The sequence below is a fragment of the Euphorbia lathyris genome, chromosome 10 (genome assembly GCF_963576675.1).
Source record: "Euphorbia lathyris chromosome 10, ddEupLath1.1, whole genome shotgun sequence".
Classification (NCBI taxonomy): Eukaryota; Viridiplantae; Streptophyta; class Magnoliopsida; order Malpighiales; family Euphorbiaceae; genus Euphorbia; species Euphorbia lathyris.
Genome location: NC_088919.1, coordinates 20,826,942 through 20,853,730, shown reverse-complemented (window position 1 = coordinate 20,853,730; position 26,789 = coordinate 20,826,942). Strand labels below are relative to the sequence as shown.

General features: G+C 36.2%; 1 protein-coding gene and 1 pseudogene across 2 annotated transcripts; both read right to left on the bottom strand.

Moving 5' to 3' along the window:
- Positions 1–85: 85 nt before the first annotated feature.
- Positions 86–24,967, bottom strand: LOC136208047 (structural maintenance of chromosomes protein 4-like; annotated as a pseudogene).
- Positions 18,019–24,827, bottom strand: LOC136209985 (ARF guanine-nucleotide exchange factor GNOM-like). 2 transcript variants are annotated; one of them, XM_066001638.1, is made up of 3 exons: positions 24,689–24,827; positions 22,560–23,341; positions 18,019–21,967 (listed from the first exon to the last, which is right to left on the bottom strand). In XM_066001638.1, exons 2-3 carry the CDS (start codon positions 23,196–23,198, stop codon positions 18,392–18,394), a joined length of 4,215 nt encoding a protein of 1,404 aa, XP_065857710.1. In that variant the 5' UTR covers positions 23,199–23,341; positions 24,689–24,827; the 3' UTR covers positions 18,019–18,391. The 2 variants fall into 2 exon arrangements, with proteins under 2 accessions (XP_065857710.1, XP_065857708.1); XM_066001636.1 differs by having other exon boundaries at positions 22,560–23,358; positions 24,689–24,826.
- Positions 24,968–26,789: the final 1,822 nt, after the last annotated feature.

Here is a 26,789-nt window from a genome sequence, read left to right as displayed (position 1 = left end):
TCATTCGAGCTTGATCATGATGCTTCTGAGCAAGCTAATGTATATTTCAAAGTAATAGTTAAGCGCCAAGAACTATACACAAGAAGGCGGTGTTTTAAAGTCATTCAATCCAAAACCATCTGTTTTCATGATCAACAAATGGGAAAAGTGTGTCATGGCATCTACATAGTATTCCAAGGACACCTTATAATATGCACAATCCAGAGTACAATTTGCATGTATGCTATCGAACAATTTCTAATAAATATCAAGTTGATATTTGAAAGTTACAAGTACGTGCAAATCAGGCCTATACAAAATAAATAATAATGGAATTGCTCCTCACATTGATTCATACTGCGAAAAACCATGTTCAGAATCATGCTGCCTTTTGACACACCACAAAACTGCCTGGATTGATTGTTATGCTTTTGGTGCAGTTGTCTGTTTTGTATATTCCAACCAGTTGATCCGCCAACTCGAACATGTTATTTCTAAGGCTGCACATTGCAAGTCACTTGAATTACATTTAAAAAAGAAGTAACCGTGTAATTATAGCCTCAAAAAGGAAAAACTTGGAGCTGACCTTATGATAATAAATTGTGCATCCTTTGTCCGATCCTTCACATAATGCCCCACAATAGAAACATTCTTGAAATCTGACAATCCATATGAACTATGAGTAAGAGAAATAAAATAGTAAAAGAATGAGAATGTAAACATTCAAGAGTTCAATGAAAGTTACCCAAAGCAGCATCAATTTCATCCATCACATACAATGGCGTAGGCTTGTAATGATGAAGTGCAAAAACAAGAGCCAGGGAGCTAAGTGTCTGAAAATAGTTAAGAGAGATTCAATTTTACTATAATTCAAAATAAAATAAAATAAAAACACTATTTGATTTTTTTTAAAAGCTGTTTAAATGAACAACTATTATTAGAGATACCTTTTCACCCCCTGATAAGTTAGCAATGTTTTTCCAGCTCTTCTTTGGTGGCCTCACGCTGAAAACAACTCCTTCAGAGAAAGGATCCAAAGAATCAACAAGTTCGAGTTCCGCATCACCTCCCAGCGTAATCATCTATATCAAAGACATAAGTTCCAAAAACAGGTAAATTCAATCAAAGACAGCACCAAGCCACCAACCAACCAAAACATGCAGTAGTTTAACATAGTTTATAGTCATGCAAAAAGATGAAAGAAGATAGAATAGAACATGCATTTGACATACATGTATACAACCAGTTCTACACACTAAATGATAATTTCACCAACCTGATACATTTCCTTCAACTTTAATGATATTGTATTAAATCCTGCCATGAACTCATCCAACCTGAAAAAAGACCCAATTTGACTAACAATTGCCCACTGGGAAGAGATAAAACTGGAGTATGCATAAAACAGGAGATGTGCTTGCCTTTTCTTCCGCCATTCATCATGCTGCCTTTTGATATCATCACGCTGTTGAGTGACCATGTTTAGCTCCTCCACTCGCTCGTTATACAAGGAGACTTTTTTACGATATCTGTTTTACCAGTGTTTTTTGGTGATGCAAATAGAAGTGAATTTTTTTTATGAAGTATCAAACAGATCTTAAACTTGTAAGCAACCATCAAGGTGGCCCAAAATGAACTTCATGTAATCCAGATTCACCAATCAAATTAAGGCATATATCCAATTTACCAAATTATTTGACCAAATATGACAAGTTGATGGAATTCATTTTGGGACATGTATATCATCGCGTACAAATTTAAGGACCAATTTGATACTTTATCCTAAAATTTTAGCATAGGAATATCCAAATACCAAGTTAAAATAAAAATTCATACTCTGCAATTGAATCAAGATTTGGATTCATCTCTTTCAGTTGTGCTTCTATCAATGTTACCATTTCAAGAGCCCTTCTAAGATCACAAGCTTCAGCAAGAGTCTCATCTGCCAACGTCATTTGAAGCTTTTCAGGATCCACCAGATCCTTTTGAATTCTGCAAACAAAAATTAAGCATGCTTCGGTTTGATATAATGCTTCAAAAATAGACAACTAACAATTCAACATACTGTTCCATATGGTGTGTCAGAGCATTCTGCAAGTCATCAAGCTTTTTCTTGTAACCCTTTCCCTTCATATCCAACTCCTTGTAACCTTTCTTCATATCTGATAATTTGTAATCTGCATCAACCTGTCCTATGACAAGATGCAAACTAACTGATCCATTCCAGTCATTTGACCAAAAGAAAAGACATTAGTCAAAGAATTTGATGTGGCAAAGTACCTCTGATGCCCGCAGCTCATCCACAACTTTTTTCACATTTTCATACTCAGTTTTGGCTTTATCCAGCACTTCCGTATGTTCATCAATCAGCTGCAGAAAAGCCAAGGCATGTATCAGCAGGCAAAACTTATCCTGATAAGTCAGACCTTGTTGAAACTTAAAATTTAAGGAAAAAGTCAAACCTTCTGTGTCTTTTCATAATTCTCCTGAACTGCAAATGCCCGTTCTTCTATTTCTTTGAAAACATTTCTCAGTTTTTCCTTCTCTTCAACAAGCCTATCCTTCTCCTTCTTTGAGTCCTCAATGCCCTTTGTTAACTTCTTTATCATTTTCTGATTTGTCTCAATTTGTACCTTGTGACGGTTGATATCCGTGCTAGTCTTATCAATATCCTGGTGGTAAGTAGCTTAAATTAGAACAAACAAAATTGGAGCAATTTAGAGATTATGAAGTCATGTTAGTTCTTACCAGCTGTATTTTGTTGACCTTTGTTTTCTGTGCTTTCAATACTTCACCACCACCATTCTCTATTTTATTCTGGAGTTCCACAGCCTATAAAAAAAATAAATATATGTATATATATATATATATATATATTATTTAATGAATTAAATTCGACAGTAGCAAAACTAAATGATATATGGAATTTTGGTTCAAGTCAATTGCAAGTCAGGAATAAATTCAAAGATTTAAGAGAGTCAAACAATTAAGCACAAATCAGTAATAAAACAGACAAGGTTTGTTATCTTGGTTTCCAGAATGTTTAGACTCTGCATATTTCATATACCTTCTCCTTCAAATCTTTAGACCCCTTTGTCAGTCTGTCGATCTCCTTTTCCTCTGAAGATATCATTTCCTTAAGCTGCCCTAGCCTGTCAAGTTCATCCTTATTTGGCTGAGATGCTGCCTTTAGGGAACCAAGTTGTTTTTCCAGATAACCATGTTCTGAATGTAAACTGTCAATCTGTTTGAGAGTTAGTTTAAAAAAACTAAGTTCTATCAGCAACAGCTAAAGCAAACTCATGTAAACTTAACCAGAAAAGCTACCTCTTTCTGACATTTGGCTAATTCCATTTCTAAGTGTGTAATTGCTTTCTCTGACGCCTGGTAACTTCTTACTGCATCAACAATTAATTGACGGATGCCATTTAATTTATCAACCATAATAGAAAGCTCCTTCTCTGCACTTGCAACAGCTTCACCAGAAACACTCACAGCTCGGATAGATGAGCCCATTTTACCACCACGCGGCTTACTTCCTCCACCACTCATCGTACCAGATTTTTCGAAAAGGGCCCCATCAAGTGTAACTACACGTCGAAACTCCATATTTCCACCATATGCAATCCGTGTAGCCTATAAATTCAGAATCAATAAAGTTGAGCTTTCTTCTCCAGATTAAGCTTAAACAGTATATCTGAAGACAACATAATTATGCTCTCAAAATACCTTCAAAGACTATGGAAACTATTCATAACATGAGATGAAGCATATTAGAATTCATTACATTTTGTATCGTTAACAAGGGATTCTATTTGTAGTTTACTTATGGAAGTACCTAGAAGCTCATGCATAAAAGGTTATTCTTACCTAGCAGATTAAAGTGCGTCAGTATTATTCATTAACAAGGGATTCCATTTGTAGTTTACTTGAGAAAGTACCTAGAAGTTAGTGGCATAAAAGTTCATTCTTAATAGCATATAACATCTTGTTGAGTAAATTAGTGTATTTCATGCAGGCTCAGCAGAGACTTGGTTACAGTTGACTTGTCCTGTGTTTCAATAATCTTTAGTTTTTGAAGTAATTAAAAGAAAGCCAGAAAATAAGTTAATAACTTAATATATAGACTCAGTAAGCAGTATTCTATTTTGACAGGCCAGCTTCTATAGGCGCAACCAATGCAAAACAATTCAGATCAATCAAAAAAAGATTTCACCCCTTCACAGATTGTCAGCCATATAAAATTTCTTTTTCTCCATTCCCTTCATCTATAGATGACATCAAAAAAAGTTCTTCTTAGGGCTGAAACAATTCAAGCCAGTGACAAGGCCTGATAGTTACTCATTCAAGCTTGTAGATGATTATACACAACAAAATGTCAAGCAAAATTGAGGCTTTTTCCATAAACATGTCAAACTTGAATAATGAGCAGCTTGTTATATGATTACTTTAATCATTGCAATTTTTAATCATATTATATTCGAGGTTTAAAGATGATACTTATCTAAAAAATTCTTCTCTAACCATGTCCTTTTTCATCAAAATACTGTTGTGAAAACCATAGTAATAATTTGTATGCCTGTATCAATAATATATTTTTAAATAAACCTACACCTAACTTAGAATTTAAATGTATTGATAAAGATTTTGACTCGTTTAGACATGTGAACCATATATGGATATAGATATGTTCAACTCAGCTTAGCTCAACTTATTCTAAGTACTTAGCTATAGGGCTGAGATTAGAACAACTTATTCTAATTCAAAACCCTAAAAAAATCCTATCCATGCGCCTAGGTGCACTTCAGACAAGGCGCACCGCCGCCACAGGCCTGCTGAACATCGTCTGCCTCTCTGCTACAGAGGTGCTAAGACCTGGGCCTAGGGTCAGGCGTGCCTTTAACAACTATGAGATTAACCATGTTAAAGCGATTAGACATGTATTTTGGAACTTTTCTAGCAATCATACAAAAAGAAGCTTGAATACCTGATCTAGATCATTTGCTACGACAGTGTTACCCAAAGCAGCATAAAATGCAAGCTTCATTCTTTCATCTTGAACTCTTACTAGATCAAAAAGACGTGGAACCCCTTCAGGAGTGCTTACTTTATCCTTTAATTTTGGTAGGAGGTCAACTTGCTTCTCCTGCATTGAGGAAATGGAAAAAATGAAATGAAAAGTAAAAGTATCTAAAGCACAAAGCAACTATAATCAATTTTTAACTCATGTCTAGGAAGTCATAGCAATCAAATATGACCACCCAATACCCTTTCCTGAAATTTTGAGTTACTTGTGAAAGCAAGCTAAATATTATTAGACCATCACAAATACTTGGATGCAGAAAAGCAAATGACAGGATCTACACCATTGTTGCATTAACTAGGTGATTCTCTTTAGTACATGCTTCGTTGAACTATCAACCTATTTGGACAAAATAGTCACAGCTATTCGCACAACATTTTAGAAGCTACCAAATAAGTTCATATCGTCAAAATTCAAATCTTTGACAGAAACTATTAAGTAAAGCAAGATGTCAAAGTTGTAGCAACAATAGTTGTCAAATCCAGGTTTTGTGAATTATGACTCATGAATCGTAAGATTCGGTTCAATTTCATAATACTATATATATTTTTTTATTTATTTATTTACCTTGTCGAACTCAAATTATTATCAAATATTAGTCTAAAAATACAATTTTAATGTCAAAAAAGAAATCATATCAACCAATTACTTGAAATTCAAATCTAATGCAAATGTGATCCTAAGCGTAATGATTGAATGGAACGAGTTTGAGTTGATAACCTAATAAATAACAATCGGACTAGAGGAGAGTGACTTTAGTAGTTAGTATTTTTGAAGTTTTTGATGAACAGTAATGAGGATCCGGCTCGAAATAGAGACAAATCAAATCGAATAGAATCATATGATTCAAATCGCGAATCATAAGCTTCTGTTAATAATTTAGGAGATCCGGCTCGAAATACAGCTGAATAGAATCGTAAGATTCTTATAAGAGTGGTAGCAACAAACATACTTAATCTTTAATCATCAAATGTCCAGTTAATCCTAAGTTTTGTACCCATGGTCATAGCAATAAATTGACTGAGCAAGCACCTACTGCCTAAGCAGTAAGGCATAACAATCTCAAAATGTTTAATGAAATAAGTACTGTCACGAATGCAGTCAATACCAATATCATGAAAGTTGCAACTCCAAGATTCTCCCTTCGTAGGAGCTCAACACATGCTTGGGCTGTTGCAGTTGTCTCTACCCCAATGTAATCAAGTCCTGAACAGGCTGTCGATACGGCAACATCATATTTTGCTGCAAAGATAAAATTTAAACACAAACGTGAATCCACTACCACACATTCTTTTAGCAAATCAGTACTTTCAAAGGGATAAGAAGAATAAATGTTTTCATGTGGAGAGGGAAAAGCTTATAAAACATGAAGAATTAAAATCTATAAAGAAAGAGGAGACTGGAGTTTCAGCAGGAACTAAAATTTCCAGCTACATACATTAAGGAAAGTTTTTGCAACCAAAATGTTCGCATATAGTTTTTCACAGGAGATGGAAAACACACATGCAGTATAAGAAAATCAAATCCTTGAAAACTTATACCTTCAATCCACAATAGTAAACTAAATCCAGTATCACTATATCATAGTGAAAAACATAAGTTACTAAGAAATTACGAACTTCTTCCACTTTTTGAGCTTCTGATGCCTTATGTTGGTGCTTTTCTATATCAGTTTGTAGTTTTGCGATATTTGAAGCTTTTTTTTCAATTCTTTCCAAAATATTACCCATCTGCTTCTGCGCATCTTCAAAAGCAGAACGACTAGCTTCATGCTGAAACAGCAAACGAGCACATTTAGACAAAAATTTCACCCGGACAGTAATTTAAGGCATCTAATCAAATAGAAGATAAAAAATGGTACAAATTTCCAAATTTGATATGGTATTACTTCTGCTACCAGTTTTAACAGACAGGAAATTTATAAGTAACAAGTTAAAACTATGACCCTAACTCCATGCAATGCAACAGTTTGAAAAGAATGGATGTTTCTTCCTGAGGTCAGCTCACTATAGGTCTAGTACCCAGATTTAAATATCCTTTTGGTTTAGTATCCAGACTGACATATCCTTGTAAATGCTAGAAATCAGAGAATATTCTAAGCACATCACTAACATATCAAATGACAAAATAAATCCACCACCTTATCAGTCAAGAGCTTCGATTCAGTACATGCAACATCAAGCTTTCCCTTGTGATCAATGACCTGTCTTTCCCATGGTTCTAATTCAGCACGAAGCATTACAAGCTTAGAGCGATATCCTTCGGTTTCAACTGTTTATCAACCAACCATAACAAATATATTTAGCTTAAAATTCAGTGTATTGCTAAGAAAATCAAAGAACAAAAAATCAAGACACTCTTCTAAGAACTTAAATTCCATAATGGCACAAGTTCTTCACAGACTAGAAGGAGAGAGAAACGCACAGACACATACAAAAAAACAAAGCACAACTTCATGCCAAATAGAAACTGTAACCGTTTAAAATCACAAAGAATAAAAGTAAACAAGAGAATTCTATGTCAAAGTCACACTCAAATAGAGAAAATAGTTCTCTCACCCTCAAATCATATTTTACATTCACTCGATCTAATGACCAAGTATAGCCAAGCTTGCGCTTGAGTTTTAACTTTAGTCGATTCTTGTAATTTAATCAATTTGGAATCTGTACCCTAACTTTTCACATTCATACTGATTCTAGCTAATTGACAAAAATACAAGTCACATGTTCATAAAAAACCGAAACTCTGAGCATATTTTCAGGTGTAACTTTTACTTGTTTCTTTCACAAAAATTCGATTTAGCTATTTTCTACACATTTAAACAGCAGTGTTAAATAAAATAGTTGATATATTTTCATTCTCAAGCTTACAGAGAACACCAATGTACAAATAAAAATCTATAAGCTCACGTATTGAGAAAGTAAATGTTCAAATTGATTAGGCTATTTTTCTCTTCTTTATTTTATTTTATTTTTGGAAAAACTGGTAGAAACGTGAAAATGTTACATAACAAGCAATAAAATAAAATTGAAAGGATTGTCTAACAATGAAATGTACAAAAGAAATGGAATTTTCCCTTGTATCAATTGATGTTGCCAACTATTGACTTGTTGTTAAACACACAGAAAAGATCTAGCTGCTATAAAACCACAACTTCGGAATGTGAAAATTTGAAATTACAATTTCAAAACAGAGCAATCTTTTCATTTCACAATAAGAAACCTAATTAAAAAAACCATAGATGGATATTTATAATATGAGTTTCAATCATGGCTTTGAGGAAGAATTTGTACATGGGAAGAACTAAAGTCACACTAATAAAACCAAAATATCCTTCAAAATAACAAGATAGAACTCTATATAGCCTCACACCTAAATACAAGATAATTAAATTTCCGAACTTATTAGAATATTTCAAACTTCAACTGTCAAATAGTTGGAACGAGTGAGAATCTCACATCAGAAAAATATGAGTCAAGTGAATGATATATATGTTGAGCATGACCTAATTAACCTAATATCTAGTAATTTTGTGTTGGAATGTAGTGTTTAGTCCACGAGTGTTTTTCCTCTGGTCTTAAAAATTTAGCATCAGAGCATGATACGACAGGGGATGAACATGGAACGTGATAGTTTGAGAATCTCATATTGCAAAGATACAAGTCGAGTGAGAGTTATATAAGTTGACTTGAGAATGACCTCTCAACCTAATACCTTGAAATTTTGGGTTGGAATTATGTACCGTCAAGCCCATGAGTGATCATCCCAACATAACATCCAATATCAAAGCCCGTGGTTTGACATTGGACAAGCATGGAGCCAAGTTGAGTTTGAGCTGAGCAAAATGGCAACAAGAGCAGTGAACTCTTGTTAGTGATGTTGTAGGTTTCAGAGAGGATTTCGTTCAAGGGGGAGCAAGACCCAAATCCAATATGCAAGAGATTCAAAATTGCATGCTTGAGGGGAAGATTGTTGACAGGTGTGTGTGAGTGAGAGTTATGTAGTCATGACTCAACTCAATATAAAGTTTAAGTTAATTATAAAATGGGCACATTTGGTGCAATTCACATCCAAAATAAGGTATTATTTGGATGCAAGTGAGTAAAATCCTGCATATTAAAAAAAAAAAAAAGTATAAGCCATGTAAAGGATATAAGTTGAAAAAACCTATTAACCTTAAGGTTATGTGCTGAAAGAGCTGTCAAACCCATGAACATGCTTCTTAACATGGTCAATGGTCCATATGCAGATTTATCCCAATTGACAAATGCTCCTCAGTCCTAACATAAACAAAGTAGGAATACCAACAGCAAACAAGCACCCTAAACCCCATGCATCTAGATCTCAGACCTACCTCATTTGAAGTGTTTGAGAAAGCATAGGTTACAAAGAAATTTAAGGCAAAGCATATTCAATAATTGAAATAAAAAATATATAATTAAAATAAAAGGAAAAGATAGAACCTTTAGACTTTTCTACAATATCATCTAGTATTCTCTCCTCATCCAAGAATAATTTCTGCAGGTTTGGAATGTTCTCCTCAAGTTTTGGAATCAAATCTGTTGAGTTCTCACACTCCTTGGTTAAGTCTTCAATCTTTGCCGAGTCCTGCAAAGGATGAAAATATGTTAGATGCTACATATTTTCAATGGCTGAAAAAATCATCTTTCACCTACCTTTTCAAGTTTGTCTTCGAGTTTCTTAATCTTCTGCTTCTTGTGCTTCAAATCCTCCCGGTATTTAACATCTTGCCTTTCAAATTCCTTAAACTCTTCTTTACAATTTCTGAGATCATTGTTAAGTTCCTGAACTCAAGACAAAGAAAAAATAACTGCTTGTTAATAAAACAAGATTAAATATATGCATAGCAAAGAGCGCAAACATAGACAAACGAGTATTACTGTATTATTGTTTCGGAAGCGGGGATTGACAATGATTATTAAAGAGTCAAATGAATGCCATACAAACCTCTTGTCTTTTCATAAAATTCTTGTGCACTGCCTCAAGCTCCTTCAATGATTTATGACTTTCTTGAATCTTCGCCCTAAATACATCAATAAGATCTTCAATATATTACAGATCTAGTGAATGAATTTAATGCAAATCTAGCTAGTCATAACCAAATAACCTTTCAGCTTTTAAATTTTCTTCAAGGCTAGACACATTTGTTTGCATATCAACCATTTTTGCACTGTTATCTTCGTAAGCTAATCTTGTAGCTTTCTCTTGCCATTTTAAAAATGATAATTCTTTCAGCATATAGGCCTCTGCCTCATTCTTCACATCCTATTCCACAGGAAAAAAAGAGAAATTAATTAAGAATATATATTAAAATAACAACAAAAGGTACACAAACCTCCAAGCCATCCCTTTCTTTCTCAGCCAACTTAACCATCTGCACCACTCCGGACCTTTTCTCGTTAAGGGATTCCAACCTATAAAACCAATGCAAGCATAAATACAAGTTAGAAATGGCTTGTATGGAAACAAATTTGTAAGGTTATTTACAGCATATTGTTAGCTACAAAATGCAGTTATCATCCTCGAGCTATTGATATGCCAAATATTTGTTGAAGGGATTGAAACACAATTTAATTGCCACTGCTTCATCAATGGAACATGCATTTGCATCTGCAGACTAAGTTTCCAAATTTTACCAACTTGGCAGCTTAATTCAAGAATTTAAGAAACTAGACACCAATCATGTCACATAGCCTTTAAGTGATTTACTTAGTTTTCAATTGTATTCCAAGGAAAATGAAAAGAATAAATTAATACATGCAAAACCAATTTGGTTAACTTGCTATTACTTCCAAATTTTCTTTATAGAATAGGAAATTACTTGAGTTTATAACTTTTCATTTGGATCCCATACCACCGCATCATTGCTAGCCTAACAAACTTGCCATAACTCTAGCTAGTCACCACCATCATGAACCCACTATATTTGATAGCCAATATTATAACAGAAATAAAAGAATTGCACCATGGTCAAGACAGTCTTGATTAACCATCACCGCTATCCAGTTACAGTTTCTACTACTCCACCTATCATCACAGCAGTATATCTATGACTTTGATCATCAATCTTGCAGCTACAATAACCTCACAACCAGCAGTATACATCGCATCATAATAACTATTTTATCCATGGTTATTCAAGGCTATTAAATGATGGATTAAAAAAATCCATAAGACATCCTAATTCAAGAATTAACAACCTGTGACAGTATGAGTTCAGATCACCCAGTATCAATTTCAATACTGAATTCTTGCAATCAAGAGATGAACTTCCCATAATAGAGTGCTTTACAAAACTAACAAGTATTGTTTTTATTTTGCACATACACAGATTATGTTGATCCTTATCAAGAATTAGAATTTGAAACTTGGAATCAGCACCATGAGTCATTCTTCTACATTTATAGAAGGTCAACATACTCACTCTTTGGATGATTCTTCAATCTTCTGTACATACTTGTCAGTCCCAATTATGTCTTCCATATATTCAAGAAACCCTTCATCACTGGGTCCTTGAGCTTTGGGTTTCATCAATGAAACCTGCTCAACTTCACCCTATAACAGCAAGCAACAAATTTTTTTTTAACCAGTGAAAACTAACTTCTTACTCGAATTAAAACTGCTATGTTGCAAGTACAAAACCTGAAGAATCAGAAAACCGTTATTGTCAAGATCAACCCCCTTCCCTTTCAGCTTTTTCGTGACCTCCGTAAAATTACTTGCACGATTGTTGATGTATTATTTAGATGAATTGTCTCGAAAAGCAACCCTTGTAATTTCAAAATCACTTCCTGGGACAGGTTCATAGTTGCCATCATCCTATAATAAGTATGAACTTAGTTTGAAATGAATATGAATTGACAATCTAATTTTATTTTGGTTACTGAGACATTATAAAGCAAAAAAAAAAAAGAGATAGTGAGACCACAACACTTCCTCACCAGGGAAAACCTAGAAAACCAAAGAGACTGGTTTTTTTTATTCTTAGACTTCAGGTTTGAGTACCCTTCTCCATTATTACTTTAATAACATTTTTTATTCTAATGGTTGTGAACCTATTTTTATCCGCAATAATATTCACGCTAAGATTTCCTCGGACATTAATGATCATATTTTGAGGCCATTTACACCAGATGAAGTCAAGTCAACGAGTTTTTTAATGAATCCAGACAAAAGTCATGGCCCTCACGATTTCAACCATGGTTTCTATCAATGTTACTGGGATTTAATTGGGGCAGATGTTGTGGCTTCTTGTCATAGGTTGTTAAATTTGGGTTCCTTTCTGGATGATATTAATGCTACTACTTTGGTTCTTATCCCAGAGAAGTCTAAGCCTGAAACGATCTCTAATCTTAGGCTGATTTCCCTATGTAATGTAATTTACAAAATCCTTTCAAAGGTAATTGCAAATAGGCGTAAAAACATCATTCACCTCATTATCTCTCCATATTAGTGCCTTATATAAAAAAGGCTCACCACTGATAATATTATGTTACTCTTTGAAGTTAATCACTTCCTAAATCACTTCCCCTCGAGATTGATATGTCCAAGGCATACGATAAGGTGGAATTGGAGTTCTTTTCCCAGATAATGCGAAAGCTCGGTTTTGAAGACAAATGGATTAGTTTGGTTATGCAACATGTCACTAAGGAACTTATCAGATTATTAGTGGCAACCATATTTTCCCGAGCAGAGGTCTTCGCAAGGGTGACCCGGTCTCACCTTATTTATTCTTGATCTATGTTGATGGTCTTTTCTTCTCTCTGTCTAAACTTGAAGAAAGAGGTACGCTTCATGGCTGCCGGATTGCCCGTACCGCCCCATCCATCTCCCATCTCTTTTTTTGCTTACGGCAATTATCTCTTTCAAAGCAATCAGGGCGAAGTGTGAAGTTGTGAAACACTGCTTTTTTCAATACGAGAAGGCGTCAGGCCAGAAAATAAACTACTCCAAGTCCTCAATTTCTTTCAGTAAAAACTGCTCTAGTCAAATTAGCTCTCATTGGTTTTTGTCCCCAAAAAGTATTTGGGCCTGCCACCGCTAGTCGGCCGGAACAAGTCTCAAGTGTTTAAGTATGTTGAAGGTAGAGTATCTTCAAGGTTAAGGAGTTGGAAGTCGAAGTTTCTTTCTAAAGCGGGCAAGGAAGTGCTTATTAAATCTATTATCCAAGCTCTACCATCCTATGCAATGGGCTTATTTTTACTTCCAAATTTGTTGTGTTTAGATCTTGAGAAGATGATGAACTTGTTCTGGTGAGGTATGAATGGCGATGAAGGCAAGAGGATTTGCTAATAATCTTGGGATAAGTTGTGTGCTCCAATGAAGTTAGGGGGAATGGATTTCCAAAATTTGCATCAATTTAATGTGGCCCGCGAAGCAAAACAAGGCTCGCAACTCCTCACGTGTCCAGATTCTCTTATGGCTCATGTGTATAAAGCTAGGTACTACCCCACTACTTCCTTCCTAGAAGCTGATATCAATAATAACCCGAGTTATATTTAGATTAGTATCCTGGCCTCCCTTCCCTTAATCTCTCCGGGTGCTTATCGTGTTGTGGGAAGACCTCTGGTTGCGTCTCCTAAATAATCCTTTTGTTGAGAGTGTTCGATTGGAAGGTCTCTTTATTCATACGATTGATAGCCTTCAATCTTTAGTTCACAATGCTTAAGATGATGAGCTGGTTCAAGAGCTGATTAATGATCGGGATTACGAACTCATCAAAAAAATTCCATTAAGCACTAGGCGTGTTAATGATGCTTGGAGCTGGTGGTGGGACTCAAGGGCCAATTCAGTGTCAAGAGCGCATATTTGCAGTTAGGTTCAGTTCATTATGGTGACACCCCCAACCACAGACATTGACAAGAAGTCCATGTGGTGCTTTCACACCCCACATCCCAAAGGTTCGAAATCTTATTTGTCGCGCCTTATTGAACTGTCTGCCTACCCTCGATGCTCTTAAAAATTGTCATGTGCAACTTGATAATGGATGTCCCTTTTTGTATGTTTGCTATAGAAGATATGTATCATGTTTTAGTTGGTTGCACATATTAGTGCTCTCTTTGACAATTTCATAGATTTCTAGAAGTATGTAAACCTTAAGCACCCAAAGCAGGCTTCTAGACTCGTTGTTGAAATCTGCTGGCCGTTGTGAACGAACCAAAATGACAGTCTGGAATCATAAGTTTCAGCTTGCTCATGTCCTTTTTTAGCACTGCGATCTCCTTTTTGTCCAAGTGGAAACTTGGCCAGATAATTACTAGATGGTGCTCAATGCTCTGTTAACGGTGCTGCGACTTGGACTCCCTGCCAACTGGTTTTATAAAGGTTAATGTCGATGGAGCAATTTTTCAAAGAATGGATTGTGCTGGTTTCGGTTTTGTAGCTCGAAACCCCGAGGGTTATTTTGTCGTTGCTGGAAATGGTGCCATCTCTTGCCATCTTGATCCCTTTTTGGTGGAATCCCGTTGTGGTCACCATTCTTGCTTTAGTGTCATCTCCAAAAACCAAAATAGCATCATCAACAGACAATGGAGTCAAGTGGTCTGTGAACTTGCACAAAGACACAACTAGATCATCCAATATATCATCCAAATGGTAGGAGGCAGAAATTTTGGCAATTGCCAAGTACCCTTCAATGCATGTTTTTAGAACCTCCTCATGTTCTGTCTGATCAAAAACCACTGACATAGCAGCAATTGTAGGACCTGACAGAATAGTAAACATGTCATGGTCAAGGAGTGCTCGAGAATCACGGACAATGAAAGGACTAGTAATTTTTTATTTGTGCTGTACATTAATCCAGCGACCTGATGTCATCAATGGAAAACCAGAACCATGCTCAGGAATCATCTGAATTTCACTCTCACAGATAGAGCGATAGAGATCAAATAGGTATTCTCGTGGAAAATCATTTCCACCATTGGTGCGTCGATTATTTCGGATGAAATCTTCTTCGGTCATCTTTTTCTTAACCTGTACATTGTGTTGATCTGTGTTCAGCATTATAAGTGAACATGACATCACGAGAGAAGCATCCTTGTTTGCCAATATCTGAGGTGACTGCTCATAATATCTATCAGCAAATGCTTCGAGCACTCTCTGTATTTTCTGAGATTCTCCAGGCAACCTGAAAGTTCCTAAGAAAAGACGCAATGCAGTATCCATGTTCATGCCCCAAAAATCAAAAGTTCTAACAAATTCCTGAAGCACCTGAATACAGAATTCATCATGATTTCCAAGCTTTATCAGGCTGAGGCTCAAGCTTATCAGGCAGCAGATTTATTCCATGGAGAAATTCTAGACCCTTCTTAGGATCCCGGTTAAAGTGATCCACTCCAACCATCAACCTCCTTTGAATGCGTCTCATCTTACGAACATGTGGAATCCAATAATTAGGGTCGCTATAATTTTGACATTTCATTGTCCAGAATGATTTATACCCCTCAGAATCTTCTGAAGCTTCTTCTGAAAGTGATAACTCATTGCCTAGCCTATCACCCATATCCTTAATCATGGATATCAGACCATCCAGTGCAACAATATGCATTGCAGACAAAGGTCCATTTACCGGAAAGGCGTTTTTTGATAATAAATTAGCAAGGTCTTCAAAGACATCACAGCAGGTAATGTCACAATCAAAACTAGCATACATTTCAGCCATGAAAGTTTGCTGCCTGCAGAGCCTCCATAGCACCCTCCTGCAGTTGATATGACGATCCATGCTTGCTTTGTGCTATCCTCATAAGCACATTAGAGAAGAAAGCTTCTAACTGTACTTTCAACTCAACCCGCAAATGATGATACAGATTGAGAACAATGCTACATACTGTTGAAAGAATTAATGGACTCATTGATAAACCAAACTGCATCAAATTACGGAACAATTCGCCTTGAATTAATGACAATAATACTGGGTGTTTGCTGAACGAGGGGCCACCCAATTCAATAGCTGAATTAATTAAAGCCAAAGCAAATAGAGGAACATCTTCATCATATGCTATCGGATTCGATCTGGGACCAATCTCAGCAGTTTCCATCCCATTACCAGCATCTATCTTTTCTTCATCCTTGTCATGCTGTAATTTTCCTATGAGATCACTAGTTGCATCAACAGTTGCGGATTGACCATCAGATTCAACCCTTACATTCCCATTATCTAGCAGTTTACTTCCAAAAGAATCATCCTTGCTCAGTGCATCAACCTGCAGTGAAAAAATGCATATATATCAACTTCATGTACTGAGGAAGGCATTGATGTGCTAACCTCAGTAGCTAATAACTCAAAAGGGTATTTACATGTATGCATATTCTACTCAACTTGGAAGTTACATCACCCATTGAGGGTTTAAACAAGTCGATTGCTACTACTGAGAGATTACATAAACATCTATTGGATAATTCTGTTGAGATCCCTAACCAAAAATTCTTTACTCGTGACAGCTGGCAAGCATATACATCTACAGCCATGAAACATGAATAATCATAAGATCTTATGCCTGGCTTGAACTCCAAACTGCTTAACTAAAAGACCAATTTGATTATTTCACAATCACTACAGTTTTCTTACTGGAAAAATCTCTTTGTTGAAGCTGCAGTTACCTCAGATTGAAGGAGGTAAGTGGTAACCCCGTGTAAATAATGGAGTTTTATCACAATCAATGAATCATAACACACTAGATATCCACCTTGTTTCTGTTTGTATTTTTAATATTGTGTAAATATTTCTGCGATTTATAAAATTCCAGCATGATATCAACGAATAATAAAATAAAAAAAGTGAGCATTTAATTCTTACCTCCAGGAACAGAAGAGCCTCTATCAACCAATTTGTCCCCATTGTTGTCCATATCAGGTAGGTGTGAAAATATACATCTGACCAATTCATGCATGGTGTGGCCTGCAATCCTCTGGAGCAATTCTCCTTTAGAACTAGCTTGATGGACTACGCGAAAGCATGTATTTACTATATTGCATACATGTTGATTATTCAACTTTGATGATGCTCTACTTTTCATGCAACCCAAAAGAACCTGAAGGATTTTCAGCAGCGCCACTTCTTCAGAGGCGGGATCAGTCACCTCAAATCTACAGGTGGTGACAGCATCCACAATCAGATGCATAGCCTCAGCAACTTCCACAGTATCAACATCAAGCACATCAAGGGTTAATATTTTGTAAACAGAAGACAAAGCAACCCCTGTGATTGGTGCACCAGTTTCATCAGATCAAATTACATCCAAAAATGGCATGAGATAGATGGCTGGATCAATATTGTCCCACTTATCTTGCCATGAAAAAATCGGTTTCCGTAGTTCTTTCAAGGAATGAATGAGAGAGTGCTCCAATTGATCATCATCTGTCACATAGCGGATGCCCCACCTTACGTTTCTCCGCATCACAGCCAAAACTGCTCCAATTTCAGAATTAACCACCCATGCAATAGAACCTTTGGTAGCTTTAACAGGACAGCCCCTGATTTCTCTATCAAATGGATAGGATCCAGACTGCAAATTCAGATGCCCCATATTGACCGCAGGTTCTTTATGTTTGTGCTTGAACCATGCAGCAACTACACATACAAGGTACCAAAACCTGGCATATTTGTACCATTTACCATTACTGAAAAAGGTAATCCGCACCTAACAATTAATAATCATGTATACAGATCTTAAAAAACTTAATATAAATGAAAATGTAGAGGGCAACACAAACATTTACAGTAGCTGAGGATTTCAAAATGATTTATCTTAATCGAAGAATTAGAATCACAATTTCGATGGAATCATGGTTTTTAGTTTTGAAAATTAGTATTTTTGGAGCTACTACTTTCTCTTTTTACATCTAAAGATTAACAATAACCTTCCAAAAACTCTTTCATCCAATCAAAGTCTAAATGATATCAAAACTATAAATATTGAGAATGAAAAACAATAAAGAAAAGCAAGAGAAAGGCATTATGAATTGTGATAGGGAATGGGTCCACAAGCTCAACATAGCACCAATAGGATTCAAGTGTCAACATTTGTAATCACTAAGACATTGCCAAGTAGACAACATAAAATGCCCAATTAGGATATTCTTATCTTTCCTTTCCATCTTCCAATTTTGCCTTGATCTGTAATTATCTCTGGCTGGCACCACAGCAAAGCAATTTAATCTCATGGATTAAACTTAAAAAGAAGAAAAAAAAATTCATTGTATAATGAGCAATCCTCTATTCTACAATTAGATTCACACTATCGTCTCGCTAGATGAAACCAGCAGAGTCGTGTCAGGTGCGGAAAGGCCTCCTGATTTTATGTGCTTCGCCTACATTTGCTCTAATTCATCATCTGGAAACACTTCTGATTGCAAATATGGACATATATTCTTCACATGCAACCATGTTAATTGCCAAAAACTATCACCACCAATGTCATCACTTGGCATGAGTAGTCCTGTTGTCTTCATCACCAGCAGGATGTTCTTGAGAAGCTCAGGAACTAATTCATGTATCTTTTCACCGCGTTTTCCTCGAAATTTTGCCTTCATGCATCTCTCCATGCGGTTAAGAACTCCTAACCACAGTCTACAAAAGGATGGTTGGTGTGACAGATCCTGCAGTTGCTGTAAGTACGCTTTTGTCATAACTTTCATGGCTAAGACAAGTGATTCTTCCAGTTGCCTGTAATTCTTCGAAGAGCTGTCTAGCGAAATGTCTAAGAGATCATCAAGCAATGTGAAGATCACTAAATCAAAACATTGAAACCACAGGGCATTTGAAAAGTGAATTGCATCCACTTCTGCCATACACCTTTGTAACATCAAAACAGCATGGTTCCTCACTTCTTCTCTATGATCCAGACATACTTTCCTCAGTCCTTGCACCAGCCTCAACCACATTTCTCCAACATCTTCACTGACTTTCACAGCAACCTCTCTCCCTACTGAAACTTTAGCTTCAGAATACCATCTTGTCAGACAAAAAACAGAACCTGACATCATATCTAGGGAAGAAATAGATCGTTCCACATCCCCCAATCGGGACTCGGCAAACTGTCTTGCAGCATCAACACACAGAATATAGTTAGATGGCAAAAGGTGTGCCCCATCAGCCATGATGAATGCAAGTGTTTCAAATCCAGTTTCTGATGCTTCTGGATGTCGAGCGGTGATGGATAGAAGGGAAGTGATTGTGCGCCAACCCATATGGGATCTGATGTGAACAGCATTTGCTTTTACAAGACGCATTACTTCTTGTGTAATGGGTTCACAGTAAGCATCAGCAACCCGAGCATCAAGTTTCAATATCAGCTGAAGTGACTTGAGGAGCTCATCTGCCAAGTTTTCCTTGTAGGGAAGCAACCGCTGACATATCCTTAAGAGCCCAAACACAGCCTTTTCCACCACAACAGATGACATTGTGGTTGACTGAACAACACTGTTTATATACTCATAAACTTCTTGCCATATAAGCAAAATCCTATCCCGATTATTAAGTGTAACTGCAACCAACAGCTCCAAGCAAAACATTGCAGAACCTTCATCTTCCGAGGAACTAGTTTCCTTGCAATGACGGCTTGCAGCTAGGATAAGTGACCTCACAAGCTGCAATAACGATTCAGCCTGAAGGAACTTACTCTCTGTAAATATGCTGTCAATGTGGCAACTTTCTATTGTTTCACGAGTTCGCTGATGAGCTGCAAGTTGTTCCTCAGTTGGCAGTGACCTTGGCTCTTCTACATCAAAAGATAAGAACAGGCTAAACCGGCCCATCAAGCCAGAAGATTTTCTAGGAGTGATGCCAGATGGTGTATTTGATGTCAAGGAAGGACTTGGTGAGGGCTTTGTCCTCTCCAGGTCAGAAGACGACTCCATATCATCAGTTGCATCACTGGCAAGACGAGCAGGCAAGAGGCCAAGCTTATGGAAGCTCAAGACACAATCTAATATGTTTTTCCAACCATTGCGGATATAATCACCATACCTATTTACTATGGTGAAAACCGTTGTGGTCGCCATTCTTGCTTTAGTGTCATCTCCAAAAACCAAAATAGCATCATCAACAGACAATGGAGTCAAGTGGTCTGTGAACTTGCACAAAGACACAACTAGATCATCCAATACATCATCCAAATGGTAGGAGGCAGAAATTTTGGCAATTGCCAAATACCCTTCAACGCATGTTTTTAGAACCTCCTCATGTTCTGTCTGATCAAAAACCACTGACATAGCAGCAATTGTAGGACCTGACAGAATAGTAAACATGTCATGGTCAAGGAGTGCTCGAGAATCACAGACAATGAAAGGACTAGTAATTTTTGATTTGTGCTGTACATTAATCCAGCGACCTGATGTCATCAATGGAAAACCAGAACCTTGCTCAGGAATCATCTGAATTTCACTCTCACAGATAGAGCGATAGAGATCAGATAGGTATTCTCGTGGAAAATCATTTCCACCATTGGTGCGTCGATTATTTCGGATGAAATCTTCTTCGGTCATCTTTTTCTTAACCTGTACATTGTGTTGATCTGTGTTCAGCATTATAAGTGAATATGACATCACGAGAGCAGCATCCTTGTTTGCCAATATCTGAGGTGACTGCTTATAATATCTATCAGCGAATGCTTCGAGCACTCTCTGTATTTTCTGAGATTCTCCAGGCAACCTGAAAGTTCCTAAGAAAAGACGCAATGCAGTATCCATGTTCATGCCCCGAAAATCAAAAGTTCTAACAAATTCCTGAAGCACCTGAATACAGAATTCATCATGATTTCCAAGATAATCTCCAAGAAGATTTTTATCTAATCCAGCTGTGTACCGAAAGAAAGATGCTACACTCTGAGGCTCAAGCTTATCAGGCAGCAGATTTATTCCTTGGAGAAATTCTAGACCCTTCTTAGGATCCCGGTTAAAGTGATCCACTCCAACCATCAACCTCCTTTTAATGCGTCTCATCTTACGAACATGTGGAATCCAGTAATTAGGGTCGCTATAATTTTGACATTTCATTGTCCAGAATGATTTATACCCCTCAGAATCTTCTAAAGCTTCTTCTGAAAGTGATAACTCATTGCCTAGCCTATCACCCATATCCTTAATCATGGATATCAGACCATCCAGTGCAACAATATGCATTGCAGACAAAGGTCCATTTACCGGAAAGGCGTTTTTTGATAATAAATTAGCAAGGTCTTCAAAGACATCACAGCAGGTAATGTCACAATCAAAACTAGCATACATTTCAGCCATGAAAGTTTGCTGCCTGCAGAGATCAACCAGAGCCTCCATAGCAACCTCCTGCAGTTGGTATGACGATCCATGCTTGCTTTGTGCTATCCTCATAAGCACATTAGAGAAGAAAGCTTCTAACTGTACTTTCAACTCAACCCGCAAATGATGATACAGATTGAGAACAATGCTACATACTGTTGAAAGAATTAATGGACTCATTGATAAACCAAACTGCATCAAATTACGGAACAATTCACCTTGAATTAATGACAATAATGTTGGGTGTTTGCTGAACGAGGGGCCACCCAATTCAATAGCTGAATTAATTAAACCCAAAGCAAATAGAGGAACATCTTCATCATATGCTATCGGATTCGATCTGGAACCAATCTCAATATGTTCAATGAGATTCAAAAGAGAGCATAGGAAAGAAAATATTTCCACCACACAAGGTACTCCAAAAGGATCCATCATAAGTTTTTCACCATTTTCAGCAGTTTCCATCCCATTACCAGCATCTATCTTTTCTTCATCCTTGCCATGTTGTAATTTTCCTATGAGATCACTAGTTGCATCAACAGTTGCGGATTGACCATCAGATTCAACCCTTACATTCCCATTATCTAGCAGTTTACTTCCAAAAGAATCATCCTTGCTCAGTGCATCAACCTGCAGTGAAAAAATACATATATATCAACTTCATGTACTGAGGAAGGCATTGATGTGCTAACCTCAGTAGCTAATAACTCAAAAGGGTATTTACATGTATGCATATTCTACTCAACTTGGAAGTTACATCACCCATTCAGGGTTTAAACAAGTCGATTGCTACTACTGAGAGATTATATAAACATCTATTGGATAATTCTGTTGAGATCCCTAACCAAAAATTCTTTACTCGTGACAGCTGGCAAGCATATACATCTACAGCCATGAAACATGAATAATCATAAGATCTTATGCCTGGCTTGAACTCCAAACTGCTTAACTAAAAGACCAATTTGATTATTTCACAATCACTACAGTTTTCTTACTGGAAAAATCTCTTTGTTGAAGCTGCAGTTACCTCAGATTGAAGGAGGTAAGTGGTAACCCCATGTAAATAATGGAGTTTTATCACAATCAATGAATCATAACACACTAGATATCCACCTTGTTTCTGTTTGTATTTTTAATATTGTGTAAATATTTCTGCAAGTTATAAAATTCCAGCATGATATCAAAGAATAATAAAATAAAAAAGTGAGCATTTAATTCTTACCTCTCCAAGAATAGAAGAGCCTCTATCAACCAATTTGTCCCCATTGTTGTCCATATCAGGTAGGTGTGAAAATATACATCTGACCAATTCATGCATGGTGTGGCGTGCAATCCTCTGCAGCAATTCTCCTTTAGAACTGGCTTGATGGACTACGCGAAAGCATGTATTTACTATATTGCATACATGTTGATTATTCAACTTTGATGATGCTCTACTTTTCATGCAAGCCAAAAGAACCTGAAGGATTTTCATCAGCGCCACTTCTTCAGAGGCGGGATCAGTCACCTCAAATCTACAGGTGGTGACAGCATCCACAATCAGATGCATAGCCTCAGCAACTTTCACAGTATCAACATCAAGCACATCAAGGGTTAATATTTTGTAAACAGAAGACAAAGCAACCCCTGTGATTGGTGCACCAGTTTCATCAGATCGAATTACATCCAAAAATGGCATGAGATAGATGGCTGGATCAATATTGTCCCACTTATCTTGCCATGAAAAAATCTGTTTCCGTAGTTCTTTCAAGGAATGAATGAGAGAGTGCTCCAATTGATCATCATCTGTCACATAGCGGATGCCCCACCTTACGTTTCTCCGCATCACAGCCAAAACTGCTCCAATTTCAGAATTAACCATGCATGCAAGAGAACCTTTGGTAGCTTTAACAGGACAGCCCCTGAATTCTCTGTCAAATGGATAGGATCCAGATTGCAAATTCAGATGCCCAATATTGACCGCAGGTTCTTTATGTTTGTGCTTGAACCACGCAGCAACTACACCTACAAGGTACCAAAACCTGGCATATTTGTACCATTTACCATTACTGAAAAAGGTAATCTGCACCTAACAATTAATAATCATGTATACAGATCTTAAAAAACTTAATATAAATGAAAATGTAGAGGGCAACACAAACATTTACAACGGCTGAGGACATACATCATATTAAGGCTTACAACCCCGACATTTATATTTTATTATGGCATATCAGGATCATCGGGATATTGTTTGGTCAATAGCTTAATAAAAGCAGTGTTGTGATACAATTCAAGCCACGACAGCGATGATAACACAAGTCACATGCGAAAAAAATCAGCATGAGTTCTAAATTTTCTATGCAACCCATATAATCCCCTCACAAAACCTGTAACTCTCATGACTTTAAGGTGGTAGGACAAAGTAAACAAATTACTGATATCACCATTGCTATGTGTGCCCTTCCCTTCTGCCAGACTATCCCACAAATAGAAATCAAACATAAAAAACAAGCAACAAACAAAGTCCTTTATTATCATCTCTCTGAAATATAATTTCAGTTTTACTAATCTAGTTAGGGGTGGGCACGGTTCGGTTAACCGGTCCATGAGGTAATAAAATTAACCGAACCGAAACTATCGGTTTTTTAACCAATGAAACCGAAACCAGTCCATATATATCGGTTAACCGTACGAACGGTTAACCATTAATTTCGGTTTGGTTTTTCGGTTAACGGTTTTTAACCAGTTCTCAACGGTTAACTAAAAATCAACGGTTAACCATAATTTTTATCCGAACCTAAATTAAATAGAAAACCTTTAAGATCAGTAGCCATGATATGTGAGCTGTAGTTGTATAAAATGTTTATACATAACATAATTAATCAAGAAATATATAGTATAAGTCAGTTTTGAGATATAATTTACACGAAACTAGCTATATATACCTATATGATGTGCATTTGATCATTAATACGATGTGCATAAACTAGCCAACTAACTATATCATAAATTTTAAAATTAATATGTTGAATTGAATAGTGTAAGGTCTTCATTAATTAAGAAAAAAAGTTGTATAAGCAATCATCAAACTCTTTCATCATTGCTGAACAATTTCATAGCTAAATAATTCAAAGATAAACTCTATTATCAAATTCTTGAATTAAAAAGATTCATCAAACTCTTTCAAAGATAAACAATTTCAACTATCAACTAGCTATACAATTTCATCATTACTGAAAATATTCTTACAAAACCAACAACATTGCTACTTCTTTCTCTGTCTGCAAACTCTTCAAACCAGACATTGAACAAAAAGATAACGAATGATAGCAAACCTGGACATTAGCAAACCCAGATATTGCTAGTTACCTTAATCAAGGATGACGGTGAGAGATCGGAACGAGGGAGGTGTGAGACGACGGTGGTGCGAGACGGAAGGACGATGGTGCGAGATCCAACGAAGATGGTGCGAGATCGGAAGACGGTGTGAGGAGATCGGAAGGGACGACGAACGATCGTGTGAGGAGGAGAGACGGACGGCGTGTGAGGAGGAGAGACGGACGGCGTGTGTGGAGATCGGGATAAGGAGGAACGATGGTGTGAGGAGAGATGAACAGACGGCGGCTTCCTTTCTTTGGTTCTTCGATTTTAATTTTTGAAGAATAGACAGAATAGGGTTTTTTTTTTTAAAGAAGTTAGAATATTGTTGGGTTTTATTTAAAAAAGAAGGGTTTGTTTGTCTTTTAAATATATTATGATATCATAATAATATATATTCTATATTTAGTTTTTTTTATAGTAAATAGGTATAATATGTGTTTATAATATTTTAATTTTTTTAAAATATATATTTATTAAACGGTTCGGTTAACCGCTAACCGCGGTTTTTGAACACTCTAACCCGAAACCGAAACCGAAACCGATACCAGTCTATTTTTTAAACCATTAAAAAACCACCGGTTCGGTTAACCGCTTTTTCCAGGTCGGATTATCGATTTTCGGTTCGGTTACCGGTTTGATCGGTTTTTTTGCCCACCCCTAAATCTAGTGGAGTCTAATGCTTGAAGAGTGAGCTGAACGAGAACATCTTAGAAAAATTTCACTCAAATAAAACATAGAAGAGATCTCAATCTGCAGTGCCAAATTCAACAAAAGCAAATAATTAATTGAAAATTTATTTAGCCTTCATGCCTTAAGCCTTTTCCACAAGTAACTACAGTCAAAACTCAAAATTAAGGATTGTTGCATTGAACCCATAAACAAATCAATTTTATAGATCCTAGATGACAATCAATTTGCAAAATAAATCAACTAAACAACGCCCAAATTTCAAACCGCGCGGAACAAGATCCGATTCAACAAAACAATCAATCAAATGCCGATTGAAACAGAATTGAACATTCAATCAACTAAATACTATCCAAACAATACATAATGAGGCATAATTAATTGAACCAATAGATCAAGTGGGTGAATGAGCACCTTGAAAGATCCTCGAGAATTTCGTGAGTTCAAACAGATTTAAAGAAGTTGGGATCAGACGAAGAAGTGTAAGGTGGTGAAGAGAATTGGTTTTCATTTTAGCACAGACAGGAAATGGGTGTTTCCATTCCCTACTTGCGTCTGATTTCAGGGAATTTGATTTTTGAAGACGAAGGGAATGATTTTGGAAATCGTTCAACTGCAGAACTAACAGACAGATCTCTCTTGAGTTCGCCGCTAAACCGTTTCTTTGTCTCCTCTTTATCGAAACGTTTTCTCTTTGATCCTTATGCAAATTGGGCAATTTCATTTCTTTTTTTTTCTTTTTTTTGGTCAAATTTTCTATTAAATTCCAATATCATAGGACTTTCATTTCATGTCCAGTCTATGACAATTCCTTTTACTATAGTATGATTATTATTTTATTTTTTTGAGAGAAGTATGCTTAATCTTTTTATTTTAAGAATATGATTAAGTTTTTTAAAAATTCAAATATTAGAAAGTTCCCATCTTGGATATTATTTTTTAGGGTAAAGTTCAAATAAAACCAATGTGGTTTCACTAATTTTCAGATAAATGACTGTGGTTTACTTTTTGTCAAAACGAGGATTGAGGTTTCGCACTTTTAATAATGCTATTAAAACTATCTTTAACAACCTGAAAATGAAAATTTTCAAGAATTAAAGTTGTTCAGTGTCATATTTTCTATGGAACTACATTTTCGATTTTAGAAAATCATCTTTTTTGGAACTTTCTCTCTCTAAACATTAACCTTCTCTCTTTGCCAAACATTATCTAAATAATCTCGAAATAAAAAAGTTGAAGAATTAAAATTGTTTAGAATATTAGTAGTTCTTAAAATATGTCATTTTTGAAATCGTCAATGGTGATTTTAATAGTATCAATCGAAAAAGTCCTTATTTTGCTAAAGTTGAAAACCTTAGTCCTCGTTTTGATAAAAAGTAAACCACGGTCCTTTATCTGAAAA

Coding starts and splice junctions, on each gene's coding strand:
- LOC136209985 (XM_066001638.1), bottom strand. CDS start 23,198: ATGGTTAATTCTGAAATTGGAGCAGTTTTGGCTGTGATGCGGAGAAAC. Junction 21,968..22,559: donor GCTCTTCTATTCTTGGAGAG/GTAAGAATTAAA, acceptor TTTTCACTGCAG/GTTGATGCACTGAGCAAGGA.